The sequence below is a fragment of the Hemitrygon akajei genome, chromosome 2, assembly GCF_048418815.1.
Source record: "Hemitrygon akajei chromosome 2, sHemAka1.3, whole genome shotgun sequence".
Classification (NCBI taxonomy): domain Eukaryota; kingdom Metazoa; phylum Chordata; class Chondrichthyes; order Myliobatiformes; family Dasyatidae; genus Hemitrygon; species Hemitrygon akajei.
In genome coordinates, this window is record NC_133125.1 from 72,351,552 (window position 1) to 72,368,266 (window position 16,715).

The 16,715-nt window shown below is 42.0% G+C and overlaps 1 protein-coding gene across 1 annotated transcript in view; it reads left to right on the forward strand.

The window, feature by feature from the left end:
- Positions 1–14,987, forward strand: part of LOC140714083 (bone morphogenetic protein 4) — a 270,592-nt gene extending 255,605 nt beyond the window's left edge. Inside the window, exon 4 of the mRNA XM_073024811.1 lies at positions 12,147–14,987. Within this exon, the coding sequence (XP_072880912.1) occupies positions 12,147–12,264 (118 nt within the window). The 3' untranslated portion in view covers positions 12,265–14,987. The remainder of the gene's footprint in view (positions 1–12,146) is intronic.
- Positions 14,988–16,715: the final 1,728 nt, after the last annotated feature.

Consider the following 16,715-nt stretch of genomic DNA (forward strand, 5'->3'; position numbering starts at 1 on the left):
GTTGTGGTCCTTTTTAGAATTTGTCAGCCATTATAACAAGTTCTTTCCAAATCTGGTTACTGTGCTCTACTGTTTAAATCATTACTACAGGTTGGGAAGAAATGATAATGGACAAAGCAGTGTGAGGTGGTTTTCAAAATGGTAAAGGAAATGGTGACATCAGACACTGTACTCACACATTATGATCCACATCATCCAGTGAACCTTGCCTATGACACCTCACCTAATGGTATAGGTATAGTCATGTCACATGTTTTGAGTGATGCAAGTGAATGAGCCATAGAACCATTGAACCATAGAACACTACAGTACAGTACAGGCCCTTCAGCCCTCCATGTTGTGCCGACCCATATAATCCTTAAAAAAAGTACTAAACCCACACCACCCCATAACCTTCCATTTTTCTTTCATCCATGTGCCTGTCTAAGAGGCTCTTAAATACCCCTAATGTTTTAGCCTCCACCACCATCCCTGGCAAGTCATTCCAGGCACTCACAACCCTCTGTGTAAAAAACTTACCCCTGATGTCTCCCCTAAACTGCCCTCCCTTAATTTTGTACATATGCCCTCTGGTGTTTGCTATTGCTGCCCAGGGAAACAGGTACTGACTATCCACCCTATCTATGCCTCTCATAATCTTGTAGACCTCTATCAAGTCCCCTCTCATTCTTCTACACTCCAAAGAGAAAAGTCCCAGCTCTGCTAACCTTGCTTCATATTACTTGTTCTCCGACCCAGGCAACATCCTGGTAAATCTCCTCTGCACCATCTCCATAGCTTCCACATCCTTCCTATAAAGAGGTGACCAGAATTGAACCCAATACTCTAAGTGCGGTCTCACCAGAGATTTGTAGAGTTGCAACATGATCTCTCTACTCTTCAACTCAGTCCCCCTGTTAATGAAGCCTAGCATCCCATAGGCCTTCTTAACTACCCTATCAACCTGTGCAGCGACCTTGAGGGATGTATGGATTTGAACCCCAAGGTCCCTTTGTTCATCCACACTCTTAAGTAACTGACCATTAATCCTGTACTCAGTCTTCTGGTTTGTCCTTCCAAAATGCGTCACCTCACACTTGTCCGGATTGAACTCCATCTGCCATTTTTCTACCCAACTCTGCAGCCTGTCTATATCCTCTTGTAACCTTCGACAACCTACAGCTCCATCCACAACTCCTCCAATCTTCATGTCATCCGCAAACTTACTCACCCATTCTTCTGCCTCTACATCCAGGTCATTTATAAAAATCACAAATAGCAGGGGTCCCAGGACAGATCCCTGCGGCACTCCACTAGTCACCGACCTCCAGGCAGAATACTTTCCTTCCACAATTACCCTCTGCTTTCTTCCTTTAAGTCAATTTTTTATCCAAACAGCCAAGGTTCCACTTATCCCACGCCCCATGACTTTCTGGATGAATCTCTCGTGAGGGACCTTGTCAAATGCTTTGCTAAAGTCCATTTATGGCATCGTGTTCCCTTAGTGCTCAGAGAAAAATTATGCACAGATTGATAGAGAGTCATTAAATCTAGTTTGGGTTTTAAAACATTTCAACCAGTATTTGTGTGGAAGAGAGTTTACCCTCATTACTGATCATCAACCACTAGTGTCCATTTTCAATCCACAGAAGGGTGTTCCACTACAGCAGCAGCATGAATGCAGAGATGGGCTCCATTTCTTGGAGGAAACAATTACAAGATTGAATTCAAGATGATAACTAAACATCTTATATAAAAGATGATAAACTGATAGATTGTCCTGTTCACCTTTGGGAAAGGAAATACCTGAAAAATTTAGAAAAAAGGACACTCCTTTTGATGTATTCTCCCTAAAACAAACCAAATGTCTTTCCATCATGGCAGAGATGATTCAAAGGGAAATCAAAAATGACCCCACACTGTCTCATTCTACATGGGCACTCAAAATGGATGGAATGTGTAAAAGTTCCAGTTCCCCATTTTTACCAGTGCTGGGATGAACTTGCCCTTGACATGGGTTGACTTATGGGGATTGAGAGTTGTTGTATCATCCAAGCTGAGAGCTAAAGAGTTGGAGGAGCTATATGCCAGTCATCTAGGTGTGATCAAAATGGAAGCATTGGCTTGAAGCTTTGTCTGGTGGTCTGGGATAGATCAGCAGTCAAGCAGCTTGCCATGCTCTGTGTGGGATGCCAACAGTGAAGAAGTTGCCAAGAGCAGAGCCTCTCCGTGCCTAGGAATAGCATACATTGCCCTGTCAGACAATTCATGTGGATTTTGACAGATCATTCATGGGCACCAATTTCTTGATAGTGGTGTGTGGCCCAGTTGCCTCCACTACAGAGTCACACACTGAGAGTTGAGGCACTGAGGTCAAAAGTCAGGAGGTTATGTTGTAACTTTATAAAACTCTGGTTAGGCCACATCTGGAGTATTGCACACGGTTCTGATCATATGAAGGATGCTGAGGCTTTGGAGAGGGTGCAGAAGATGTTTACCAGGATGCTGCCTTGCTTAGATGGCATGCGCTATCCCAAGAAGCTGGATAAACTTGGGTTGTTTTCTCTGGAGCGTTGGAGGCTGAGGGGAGATCTGATAGAGGTTTACAAGATTATGAAAGGCGTCGACAGGGAGTTGAAATGTCTAAAACCAGAGGACATTTATTAGAGGTGAAAGGAGGTATGTTCAATGAGGATGTGAGGCGTAAGTTTTCTACTCAGAGAGTGGTGGATGCCTGGAATGTGCTGCCTAGTATGGTGAAAGCAAATACATTAGAAGCTTTTAAGAGATCTTTGGATAGGCACATGGATGTAAGGAAGATGGAAGGATACGGACATAGTGTAGGTCGGACGGATTAGTGTTTGGGTGCTTTTAATTCGATTTTTAGCTGGTTCAGCACAACATTGTGGGCCGAATGGCCTGTTCCTGTGCTGTACTGTTCTACGTTCTATGTTTATTTCATCAGCAGTTTGAACTGGGCACAACTGCGCAAGCACGTGGAGGTCAGCAAATGAGAAAAGCGGGAAGCGTTTAAAAGCGAGCAGTTGAAAATGTGACAGTTATTTCTTCAGCAGTTTGATCGGGGCACAACTGTGTAAGCACGTGGAGGTCGGCCAGCGAGAACAGCAGGAAGAGTTTAAAAGGGCAAAGCTTTACACAGTGGGCATGGGAGGAGTGGACGACAGAGTAGGAAGGCTTTGGCTCAACGGGGCTTCGGAGAAAAGGGGTTTAGAATACAGACAGAAAGAATGTGTGTGAGGCCGGTTTTCTGTGCACGGTATCAGATGTGGGAGGTCCTGGAGACTCCCAGCCTCCCGGATGGCCACATCTGTGCCAGGTGTGTCGAGCTGCAGCTCCTTAGTGACCACGTTAGGCAGCTGGAGATGCAGCTCGATGACCTTCATCTGGTCAGGGAGAGTGAGGAGGTGATAGAGAGGAGCTATAGGCAGGTAGTCACTCTGGGGCCTGGGGAGACAGATAAGTGGGCAACTGTCAGGAAAGGGAAGGGCAAGAAGCAGGTGCTGGAGAGTACCCCAGTGGCTATCCCCCTTACAACTCCTGTTTGAGTACTGTTGGGGGAGATGGCCTACCTGGGAGAAGCAGCAGTGGCTTCTCTGGCACAGAGTCTGGCCCGGTGGCTCAGAAGGGTAGGGAAAGGAAAAGGATAACAACAGTGATAGGGGAGTCAGACAGGAAATTCTGTGGATGCAGGAAAGAAACACGGATGGTAGTTTGCCTCCCAAGTGTTGGGATGTTTCTGATCACGTCCACGATATTTTGAAATGGGAAGCAGAACAGCCAGAGTTTGTGGTACATATTGGTACCAATGACATAGGTAGGAAAAGGGAGGAGGTCCTGAAAGCAGACAACAGGGAGTTAGGAAGTAAATTGAGAAGTAGGACCTCAAAGGTAGTAATCTCGGGATTATTGCCTGTGCCATGCGATAGTGAGTATAGGAATAGAGTGAGGTGGAGGATAAATGCGTGGCTGAGGGATTGGAGCAGGGGGCAGGGATTCAGATTTCTGGATTATTGGGACCTCTTTTGGGGCAGGCGTGACCTGTACAAAAAGGACAGGTTGCACTTGAATCTGAGGGGGACCAATATCCTGGCGGGGAGGTTTGCTAAGGCTACCGGGGAGGGTTTAAACTAGAATTGCTTGGGGGTGGGAACCAAACTGAGGTGACGGAGGAAAGGGAGGTTGGCTCACAAATAGAGAAAGCTTGGAGACAGTGCAAAAGGGAGGATAGAGAAGGGACGCACACAGTCTAATGGTTTGAGATGTGTCTATTCTAATAGGAGAAGTATTATGAACAAAGCGAATGAGCTTAGAGTGTGGATCAGCACTTGGAGCTATGATGTTGTGGCCATTACAGAGACTTGGATGGTACAGGGGCAGGAATGGCTACTTCAAATGCCAGGCTTTAGATGTTTTAGAAAGGACAGGGAGGGAGGCAAAAGAGGTGAGAGCGTGACACTGTTGATCAGAGATAGTGTCATGGCTGCAGAAAAGGAGAAGGTCATGGAGGGGTTGTCTATGGGACCTCTGTGGGTGGAAATTAGGAATAAGGAGTCAATAACTCTACTGGGTTATAGACACCCAATAGTAACAGGGACATCGAGGAGCAGATAGGGAGATGGATTCTGGAAAGGAGTAATAATAACAAGGTTGTTGTGGTGGAAGATATTAATATCCCAAATATCGATTGGCATTTCCTTAGAGTGAGGGGTTTATAAGGAGTTAGGGGTGTTCAGGAAGGTTTCTTGACACAATATGTAGATAAACCTACAAGAGGAGAGGTGATACTTGATCTGGTATTGGGAAATGAACCTGGTCAAGTGTCAGGTCTCTTAGTGGGAGAGCATTTTGGAGATAGTGATCACAATTCTATCTCCTTTACCATAGCACTGGAGAGGGATAGGAACAGACAAGTTAGGGAATCGTTTAATTGGAGTAAGGGGAAATATGAGGCTATCGGGCAGGAACTTGGAAGCATAAATTGGAAACAGATGTTCTCAGAGAAACGTACGGAAGAAATGTGGAAAATGTTCAGGGGATGTTTGCGTGGGGTTCTGCATAGATATGTTCCAATGAGACGGAAAGGATGGGAGGGTACAGGAATCGTGGTGTACAAAGGCTGTTGTAAACCTAGTCAAGAAGAAAAGAAGAGCTTACAAAAGGTTCAAAAAAACTAGGTAATGATAGAGATCTAGAATATTTTAAGGCTTGCAGGAAGGAGTTTAAGAATGAAATTAGGAGAGCCAGAAGGGGCCATGAGAAGGCCTTGGCAGACAGGATTAAGGAACACACCAAGGTATTCTACAAGTATGTGAAGAGCAAGAGGATAAGATGAGAGAGAATAGGACCTACCAAGTGTGACAATGGAAAAGTGTGTATGGAACCGGAGGAGATGGCAGGAGTACTTAATGGACACTATGCTTCAGTATTCACTATGGAAAAGGATCTTGGTGATTGTAGGGATGACTTGCAGCAGACTGAAAAGCTTGAGCATGCAGATATTAAGAAAGAGGATGTGCTGGAGCTTTTGGAAAGCATCAATTTGGATAAGTCACCGGGACCGGATGAGATGTAACCCAGGCTACTGTGGGAGGTGAGGGAGGAGATTGCTGAGCCTCTGGCAATGATCTTTGCATCATCAATGGTGACATGAGAGGTTCTGGTGGATTGGAGGGTTGTGGATTTTGTTCTCTTATTCAAGAAAGGGAGTAGAGATAGCCCAAGAAATTATAGACCAGTGAGTCTTACTTCAGTGGTTGGTAAGTTGATGGAGAAGATCCTAAGAGGCAGGATTTATGAACATTTGGAGAGGCATAATATGATTAGGAATAGTCAGCATGGCTTTGTCAAAGGCAGGTCGTGCCTTCCAAGCCTGATTGAATTTTTTTGAGGATGTGACTAAACACATTGATGAAGGTAGAGCAATAGATGTAGTGTATATGGATTTCAGTAAGGTATTTGATAAGGTACCTCATGCAAGGCTTATTGAGAGAGTAAGGAGACATGGGATCTAAGGGGTCATTGCTTTGTGGATCCAGAACTGGATTGCCCACAGAAGGCAAAAAGTGGTTGTAGATGGGTCATATTCTGCATGGAGGCCGGTGACCAGTGGTGTGCCTCAGGGATCTGTTCTGGGACCCCTACTGTTTGGGAATTTTATAAATGACCTGGATGAGGAAGTGTAGGGATGGGTTAGTAAATTTACTGTTGGCACACAGGTTGGAGGTGTTATGGATTGTGTGGAGGGCTGTCAGGGGTTACAGTGGGAATTAATAGGATGCAAAACTGGGCTGAGAAATGGCAGATGGAGTTCAACCCAGATAAGGGTGAGGTGGTTCATTTTGGTAGGTCATATATGATGGCAGGATATAGCATTAATGGCAAGACTCTTGGCAGTGTGGAGGAGCAGAGGGATCTTGGAGTCCAAGTCCATAGGACACTAAAAGCTGCTACGCAGGTTGACTCTGTGATTAAGAAGGCATTCGGTGTATTGGCCTTCATCAATTATGGGATTGAATTTAGGAGCCGAGAGGTAATGTTGCAGCTATATAGGACCCTGGTCAGACCCCACTTGGAGTACTGTGCTCAGTTCTGGTCGCCTTACTACAAGAAAGATGTGGAAACCTTAGAAAGGGTGAAGAGGAGATTTACAAGGGTGTTGCCTGGAGTGGGGAGCATGCGTAATGAGAGTAGGTTGAGTGAACTTAGCCTTTTCTCCTTGGAGTGACAGAGCATGAGGGGTGACCTGATAGAGGTGTACAAGATAATGAGAGGCATTGATCGTGTGGATAGTCGGAGGCTTTTTCCCAGGGCTGAAATGGCTAGCATGAGAGGACATATTTTTAAGGTGCTTGGAAGCAGGTACAGAGGAGCTGTCAGGGGTAAGTTTTTTGCGCAGAGAGTGGTGAGCATGTGGAATGGGCTGCCGGTGGCGACTGCGGAGGTGGAAATGATAGGGTCTTTTAATAGACTCCTGGATGGATACATAGAGCATAGAAAAACAGGGGGCTATGGGTAACCCTAGGTAATTTCTAAGGTAGGGACATGTTTGGCACAGCTTTGTGGACCAAAGGACCTGTATTGTGCTGTAGGCTTTCTATGTTTCTATGTTCAATGTTTCACTCCTATACAAACAGTCCTGGTGAGAGTCTACAGGGGTGATCAAAAGTGGTACTCAGAAAGATTAAGGACAGAACTGGTCCACTCTCCTTCACATTGGAGATTGTATCAGATATCATCTAGAGATGATACTTCAATTAATTGAGGAGGGTAGAGTGAATTGTTAGAGAAGAAAGTTAGCCAGAGCTTCCTGCAGTGCTAGAACCAACTCTACAACCACCAGGAGGAGGCCCCAGAACCTGAGATTGTTACACAGCCACAAGACTCAACTGTGAAGCAGAGGGATTTCAGCACCACTCCCCACCTTCAGAAAGAGTTATTCCACAAGAGTAGGAAAGCCTCCACAATGATTAAATATTGCCTCAGAAAGGGGCAGTTTAAAATTTACCATGCTGTGGATGTTTGTATAGTAGTTGCACTGCTCCTGGGAAATGCTGTCTCATTCTGCCCTGCAGAGCTGATGTACGGTTAGAATGACAATAAAGTTTTTAAATCTTGAATCTTGAATATTCATACTGTGTATATAGTTGAGATGCATTCTACATGGAGTTGGAATTTATATCTCAGCAGGGAGGAGTGCATGCTTTTAATATTTCAGTAATATTGTAAGCATATTGTTTGGTTAAGCATTCTTGTTCCTTTAATTAATTAACTACAGATTACATGTAAAAATACATCATGACACTGCTACATCATACATACATGCACAGCTCCTTAAAAGCAAAACAAAGAACATACATAAGTTATTCTAAGCTGTTTTTTTCTTTCAATTTGTTTTTATGATTGCGAGTGAGAAAACATGACACTATGAACCTTTGTTTAAATATATCCAATAATGTGGCTTCCACAGTCATCTGTGACAATGAATTCCACAAATTCACCACCACCAGGCTTTAGAAATTCCTCCTCATCTCTGTTCTAAAGGGACAGTCTTGTATTCTGAGGTTATGTCCTCTGATCCTAGACTCCCACACTACAGGAAGTATTCTTTCCACTTCCACTGTCAAGACCTTTCAATATTTGGTAGGTTTCAATGAGATCCCTCCCCTCATTGTTCTGAACTCCAGAAAGTTAACCTTCAAGCAATCCAGCATTAGTACTCCAAGTCCCTTTGCATGTCTGATTTCTGAATTTGCTCCCTGTTTAGAAATAGTCAAAGCTTTGTTTCCTTCTACCAAAGTGCATGGCCGTACACTTCCTTTTGCTGTATTCTATCTGCTTTTTTTGCCCTCTCCTAACTTAATCAACTCATTCTGTAGATTCCTTGCTTCCTCAACACTACCTGCCATTTGAATCACCCACAAACATCACCATGTTTATGGTGATAGAATCTCATTGAAGTGGCATGAATTACCAAGGCTGATACATTGAATTCAGTGGTCTATGGGTTGGATAAGGGGTGAGAGCAGAGGAATAGGAAATACAGTGCCTAAGAAAAGTATTCATCCCCCCCCCCCCCCCCCCCGGAAGTTTTCATGAAGTTTTCACGTTTTATTGTTTTACCACATTGAATCACAGTGGATTTAATTTGGCTTTTTTGACACTGATCAACAGCAAAAGGCTCTTGTGTGCCTAAATGACTCTTCTAAATCACTCTTCAAAGTGATCTAAATTAATTACAACTATAAAACACAAAATAATTGATTGCGTAAGTACTCACTCTCCTTTAATATGACACGTCAAATCATCACTGGTACAACCAATTGGTTTTAGAAGTCATAAAATTAGTTAAATTGAGATCTGTTTTTGGAGACCTGTGTGAGTCAGTATCCTGGCAAAAACTACACCATGAAGACAAAAGGACACTCCAAGCAACTCCACTTGAAAAGTGGTTATTGAAAAGCACAAGTCAGGAGATGGAGACAAGAAAATTTCCAAGTCACTGAATATTCCTTGGAGTACAGTTAAGTCAATCATCAAGAAGTGGAAAGAATATGGCACAACTGTAAATCTGCCTAGAGCAGGCCTTCCTCAAAAGCAGAGTGACCTCAAAAAAAGAAGCGGACTAGTGAGAGAGGCTGCTTAGAGACCTACAACAACCCTGGAAGAGTTACAAGCTTCAGTGGCTGAGATGGGAGAGGCTGTGCATACAACAACTGTTGCCCTGGTGCTTCACCAGTCACAGCTTTATGGGAGAGTGGCAAAGAGAAAGCCACTGTTGGAAAAAACATGTGAAATCTCAGCTAGAATATGCTAGAAGGCATGTGGGAGACTGAAGTCAGCTGGAAGAGTTTTCTCTGGTCTGATGAAACCAAATAGAACGTTTTGGCCATCAGACTAAATGCTATGTTTGGCACAAGCAAAGCACTGCACATCATCAAAAACACACCATCCCTACCGTGAGGCATGGTGGTGGCTGCATCATGCTGTGGGGATGCTTCACTGCAGCAGGCCCTAGAAGACTTGTGAAGGTAGAGGGTAAAATTAATGCAGCAAAATACAGGGAAATCCTGGAGGAAAACATAATGCAGTCTGCAAGAAGACTGCAACTTGGGAGAAGATTTGTTTTCCAGCAAGACAATGACTCCACACAAAAACCCAAAGCTACACTGGAATGGCTCAAAAACAACAAAGTTAATGTCCTGGACTAGGCAGAAAAATGGTTCGGCACAGCCAAGAAGGGCCAAAAGGCCTGTTTCTGTGCTGTAATGTTCTATGGTTCTATGGAGTGGTCCAGTCAGAGTCCAGACCTCAACCCAATTGAGAATCAGTGGCTGGACTTGAAAAAGGCTGTTCACCCATGCAATTGACAGAGCTTGAACAGTTTTGTAAAGAAGAATGGAGAAAAATTACAGTGTCCAGATGTGCAAAGCTCATAGAGGCTCAAGGCTGTAATTGCTGACAAATGTGCATCTACTAAATACTGACTTGAAAGAGGTGAGTAATTATGCAAGCAATCATTTTGAGTTTAATAATTGTTGAAACATTCTGGTTTCCTTGGCTGCATAAGTCGAGGGAAGGCAACCTCCAGCTCCGTCAAACTTGTGAGATTGAGGTGTGCTTGCTCCCACCCCAAACCTTGGTTTGTGTGGATGTTGTGTCATTTACTACTGTTACAAATTAATGCTATGAAATAACAGACAGTACACTGCATACGATTAAAGGAATTATATTTATGAATCTTAACTAACGGGTTAGTAAAGAATAACAAAAAGAAAAGGGACCATTCTAATTAAACAGTCAAATGTGCACAAGTTGGAGCTCATCTTGAACTTCTCTGTCACTCATGTGCTGGGCCCTTGGTCAATGTAAAAGCACACACCACCTTCTGAACATTGCTCGCAATCCATCTCAAACAAACTCCTACTGGATCGTATACTACAATGGTTCTCCCCAGCACCTTCTCTCTTCATCTCCTCTCCAACAAAAGCTCCAAGCTCAACCTCAGTGTCCCTCACCAGGGAAACTTACCCTTAATCTGACTATCCTAATTGGATGGCACACATTTCTCCTCATCTTATCTTCAACAGTAACCCAAACTAGCATGAAAATAGAACAGACTGCTCTTATAGACTGCCAAAATTAAATACATATAGCATTACAGTAAAAATATGAATCAGGCATTATATTGTAAGACATTTATAATAATTTGTAGAAAGGTGTCAAAAAAGCCAAATTAAATCCTCTGTGATTCAATGTTGCAAAACAATAAAACATGAAAACTTTCAGGGGAGGGCATGAATACTTTTTACAGGTACTGTAGTTAAGATTCAATTGAGGACTTTGTCAAATATGTTAAGAGATTAAGGGTACAGGAAGACATCTCAGAATCTCCTGATTAGGAAGTCATGTCATCAGAAGTGTGGAACTGGGAGTATCACACACAAAATGCCGGAAGAACTCAGCAGGCCTGGGAGCATCTATGGGAAAAAGTAAACAGTTGACATTTCCATCCAAAACTCCTCATGAGGATAAAATGAGGTCAGAGTAAGAAGATGGGGGGAGGGGAGGAAGAAATACAAGGTGGTGGTAGGTGATAGGTGAAAGTGGGAGGGGGAGGGGTGAAGTAAGGAGCTGAGAAATTGATTGGTGAAAAAGATGAAGGGATGGAGAAGGGGAAATTTAATAGGAGAGGACAGAAGGCCATGGAAGAAATGCTGGATTCAGAGGCCAATGGGGTGAGGGCAGACATGTGCAAAATGGAAGAGATGCAGGTGAGAGCAGCGTTGATGAAGGAAGGAAAGCCCCTTTCTTTGAAGAAAGAAGACATTCATTAGGGAATGAAAAACTTCATCCTGAGAGCAGATGTGGCAGAGATGGAGGAATTGAGAGAAGGTGATGGCATTTTTACAAGAGTCAGGGTGAGAAGAGGTATAGTCCAGGTAACTGTGAGAATCAGTGAGTTTACAAAAGATATCACCTAGATAGACTGTCTCCAGAGTTAGAGACAGAGAGATTAAGAGAGGGAGGGAGGAGAGGTGTCAGAAATGGACCAGGTAAATTTGAGGGTAAAGTGGAAGTTGGGGGTAAAGTTGATGAGCTCCACATGAGTGAAGGAAGCAGTGGTCAATGTAGGGTGGGAAAAGTTAGGGAAAACAGGTGCAGGCTTGAAACATGGACTGTTGCATGGAATGGGGAGAATGGGATGGAGTCCTCTTTGAAGGTGAGGTGGGAAGAAATATACACACAGAGCATCCTCTGCCCTACTTTCAGGGTCATGTGCCTTCCTAAAATCCATGCAAGCATCCTCTGCCCTACCCTTAGCAATTACCTTTGCCACCTCCTCAAAAATCTTAATCCAGTTTGTAAGACACAACCTGTCCCACACAATGCCATGCTAACATTCCCTAATCATGCTTTAAATCTTATCCTAAGAATCCACTCCAATAGATTCCCTACCACTGATGTGTGGCTCACTGGTTTTAAATTCCCTGGATTATCCAGATATGTCTTCTTGAACAAAGGAACAACACTGGCTCCCCAACAGCAATTTTAAGTAACTCTCTTTATTTCTTTGTGTATTGGAAATGGCTAGTCCTGCACTTCCTGTTTGTATGAATATTGATTTTTTGTACTTCTTTTTCCCTTAGCTGGTACTGCATTCCAGAGAGATACTCTTCAATCAAAATAATGTATATTACAGAGCATGGAAATATTTTTATTGAGAATTTGAAAGAGATGCGTATTGAGAGTTGTGCTTGCAAATAAAGTTTCATTACGGAAAATATGTCATTTTTTAAATACTCCCCACTTGAGCTGAATTCTATGTTCTCACTTTCTAGAAGAGAATTACAGCACAATAAGAAATAATAAGAATAAACTGTTAGGAAAGTGCTGATAACCAATAGAAAAAACAACACATTAAACTGTATCAGCCAAAAGGAGTTGGTGATAATGTTTTTACTGTGAGTAGTTCATGAAAGTTATGGTTTTACACAAGTTTTTACTGTATTGTAATTTGTGTTACATTTCTTCTTTCACTACATCTAACAACTCTCCCTTCTTATAATCTAGACTTTCAAAACAATAATTCTTCATCAACCTAATTCCAGATATGGAATTACTCTGCATTACGATGCTGTTGCTTAACAATTATAACTTCATTCTGTTTAGGTAGTTCATCTGTGAACTATTACAATCCTGCTTTCTGAAGAAGGATAGTAAGACATTACCATAAATCTGCTGTACAAGTTGTACTTAATCAACCACCAAGTATTGTAGAAGTTTGGTGAGCTTTATGATCTAAACTGACCTAGTATTGTAGAATTTTGGTGAGTTTTATGATCTGAGTCTTTAAGGCCATGTTCTTTCCTAACAACATAATGACCATGATGTAAAATGAAATTTACTGAACTCATTAAGCACCTGCCAGTAATTTATTACAAACAGCACATTCTGTAATCTGGCACAAACACGAGAAAATCCGCAGATGGAAATCCAAGCAACACATGCAAAATACTGGAGGAACTCAGCAGTCCAGGCAGCCTCTATGGAAAGGACTAAGCAGTCAATGTTTTGGGCAAAGACCTTCTTCAGGACTGGGAAAAAGATGACAAGTCAGAGCAAGAAGGTGGTGGGGGGGGGGGGGGGAGCAAGAAGTACAATGTGGGAGGTGATATGTGAAACTGGGAAAGGGGGAAGGTTGAAGTGAAGAGCTGGGAAGTTGATTGGTGAAAGAGATAAAGGGCCAGAAAAGGGGGAGTCTGATAGGAGAGGACAGAAGACTAAGGAAGAAAGGGAAGGGGGGAGCATCAGAGGGAGGTAATGGGCAGGCAAGGAGATAAGGTGAAAGAGGGAAATCAGGGGGTGCAATTACCGGAAAGTCTAGATTTTTGAAATTAAGGCCCAGAATTCAAAAATGACCCCCCTATACAAATGTATATGGCATTTGGATCTGACAAGTTTTTTGAGGAGATGCCTCTTTGCGTCCTTTGTAAATCTTCTATATCCTTCCTATAATGAGTTAACTAGAACTGAATAGGATTGCAGGTGTGTCCTAACCAGTATGTTCTGAAGCTGTAACATTAGCTCATGGCACATGAACTCAATCCCCTGACAATTGAACACTAGCACACCATATGCCTGCCCTATTAACTTGCACAGCAACTTTGAGGGATCCTTGGACTTGGATCCTAAGATTCCTCTGGTCCTCCACACTGGTAAAAATTTGGCTATTGATCTTGTATTCTGCCTTCAAGTTTGATCTTTCGAAAATTATCTCTTCATACTTATCTGGACTGAACTCCATTTGATACTTCTTCATCCAACTCTGCATCCTGCCTTCTACATTTTTCATAACACCACCAACCTTCATGAATCTGCAGACTTACTGACCCACCCTCCATTTCCTCATCCAATTAATGTGCAAGAATCACGAAGAGCAGGGGTCCAAGAGCAGATCCCTACAGAACACCAGTCTTGGACCTCCAGGCAGATTATGTTCCATCTACTGTGTCCCTCTGCCTTCAGTGGGCAAGCCAATTCTGAATCCACACAGCCAAATTTCCTTGGATCCCATGCCACATCAACTTTCTGAATGGTCCTAACCCTACCAAAGGGAACCCTGTAAAAAGCCTTATTAAAATCAATACACACCTTATCCACTACCTTAACTGCATCAATATTTTTGTCACCCCCTTGACTACCTCAATTAGACTCATGAGGCACAACCTCCTGACTATCCCTAATAAGGCTATGCTTCACCAAATATCATTTGCAAGAATTCTCTCAAATAACTTGCCCACCACTGACGTAAGACTCAATGGTCTGTATTTCTCACGATTATTCCCATTACCTTCTTGAACAACATTTGCCATCCTCCAAAAACACTTCTGTTGCCAGTGAGGATGCAAAGATCATTGTCCTAGCAATCTCTTCCTAACCTGGGGTATATCCCATTAGTCCTGAGGGCTTATCTATCCAAATGTTAACAAGGGCATTTGGTATGAAAACACATGGGAAATAAACATTTTAAATAAAATAAGCTTTAAGAGCAACATGCAGTTTCACATCAGAATGTTACATGCTAACAGCAGGCATGTTAATTTGAAAGGTGTATGTGCTAAACTTCATCATGAATGGAATGAAATTAAGGCCCTGAATTCCAGCTTACAAATTTAGTCATATAGACCCAACAGAAACAGGTTAACCAATCAAATTTCACCTATTCCAATGATCACTTTCTTTGAAAACTAACTCAGATCTTTGTTTTTCTGCCTCTGATTTCTCTTCAACCCCAGTACTCCAGCTACTACATTAAATATATTTAAAACTATTTGAGTCTTTCACTTCATAGTTCAAACTCCTTCTCGCTGTGGTGCTGATTCTAATTCTCTTCCCTTAAGTGGGAACCAAACCCTTCATACAGTGGCAAATCCCTCCCCTATTGATTCCCATGTTTTATATATAGATTTCAAATCAGATGTTCAAAATAAACTTTGACTTCATAACTGGATAAAATAAGCATAATAGACTATGTGGCTTTCTAATGGATGTGCACATTTTAGACAGATATAGTCATAATGTATCATAACAATCAAATATATTCCCAACTTTCAAAGTAAGCACACAAAATACTTCTCTGTTATCACCCACAGTTTTATTCTATTGTATGTGATAGAATCTAAAGTTGGGATAAAGTTTTATTTTGCTTTGGCTTAGTTCATTGTTCTTTAGAGGATAAATTACAGTAAGACATTCCATAATATAATTTAGTAATAAAATAATCACTATCATTAATTAATACATTTAGAAATACACTTCCACAATCAACTGGGAACATTTCAATCTTCAGTTTTAAAAATACATTTATGCTGTATCTCAACTGAGTGATTTTATAGCAATATTGTCTATGGTTATAATTACATATTTTATTACATGTAGATCACAGAATATGCTAAAATGCACAAGATGAACAAGAAAAAGAATGTAGTATTGTCATTCCCTCTTACAATACATCTGTGTCCAATTGCTTTTACTATTTCAGAGCTATTGTAATATTTGGAAAAAATAAATAAGAAATAATTGCAGTTCCAAAATGTGTTTCTGCCATTTCTTTCATGATCAAGTTTTATGGAGTTTTGTACTTCATGCTTTGTTGATACTCAGAAAGGAGGTTGTCATTTCTGACACTACACCATTCTGCACTGGAACAATTAAAACTATATATAACCATATAACAATTACAGCATGGAAACAGGCCATCTCGGCCCTTCTAGTCTGTGCCGAACACTTAATCTCATTTAGTCCTACCTACCTGCACTCAGCCCATAATCTTCCATTCCTTTCCTGTCCAGATACCTATCCAATATTTTTTAAATGACAAAATCGAACCTGCCTCTACCACTTCTACTGGAAGCTCATTCCACACAGCTACCACTCTCTGAGTAAAGAAGTTCCCCCTTGTGTTACCCCTAAACCCCTAAACCCCCTCTCAACTCATGTCCTCTTGTTTGAATCACCCCTACTCCCAATGGAAAAAGCCTATCCACGTCAACTCTATCTATCCCCCTCGTAATTTTAAATACCTCTATCAAGTCCCCCCTCAACCTTCTATGCTCCAAAGAATAAAAACCTAACTTGTTCAACCTTTCTCTGTAACTTAGGTACCGAAACTCAGGTAACATGCTAGTAAATCTCCTCTGTACTCTCTCTAATTTGTTGACATCTTTCCTATAATTCAGTGACCAGAACTGTACACAATACTCCAAATTTGGCCTCACCAATGCCTTGTACAATTTTAACATTACATCCCAACTCCTATACTCAATGCTCTGATTTATAAAGGCCAACATACCAAAAGCTTTCTTCACCACCCTATCCACATGAGATTCCACCTTCAGGGAACTATGCACCATTATTCCTAGATCACTCTGTTCTACTGCATTCTTCAATGCCCTACCATTTACCATGTATGTCCTATTTGGATTATTCCTACCAAAATGTAGCACCTTACACTTATCAGCATTAAACGCCATCTGCCATCTTTCAGCCCACTCTTCTAACTGGCCTAAATCTCTCTGCAAACTTTGAAAACCTACTTCATTATCCACAACGCCACCTACCTTAGTATCATCTGCATACTTACTAATCCAATTTACCACCCCATCATCCAGATCATCAATGTATATGACAAACAACATTGGACCCAGTACAGATCC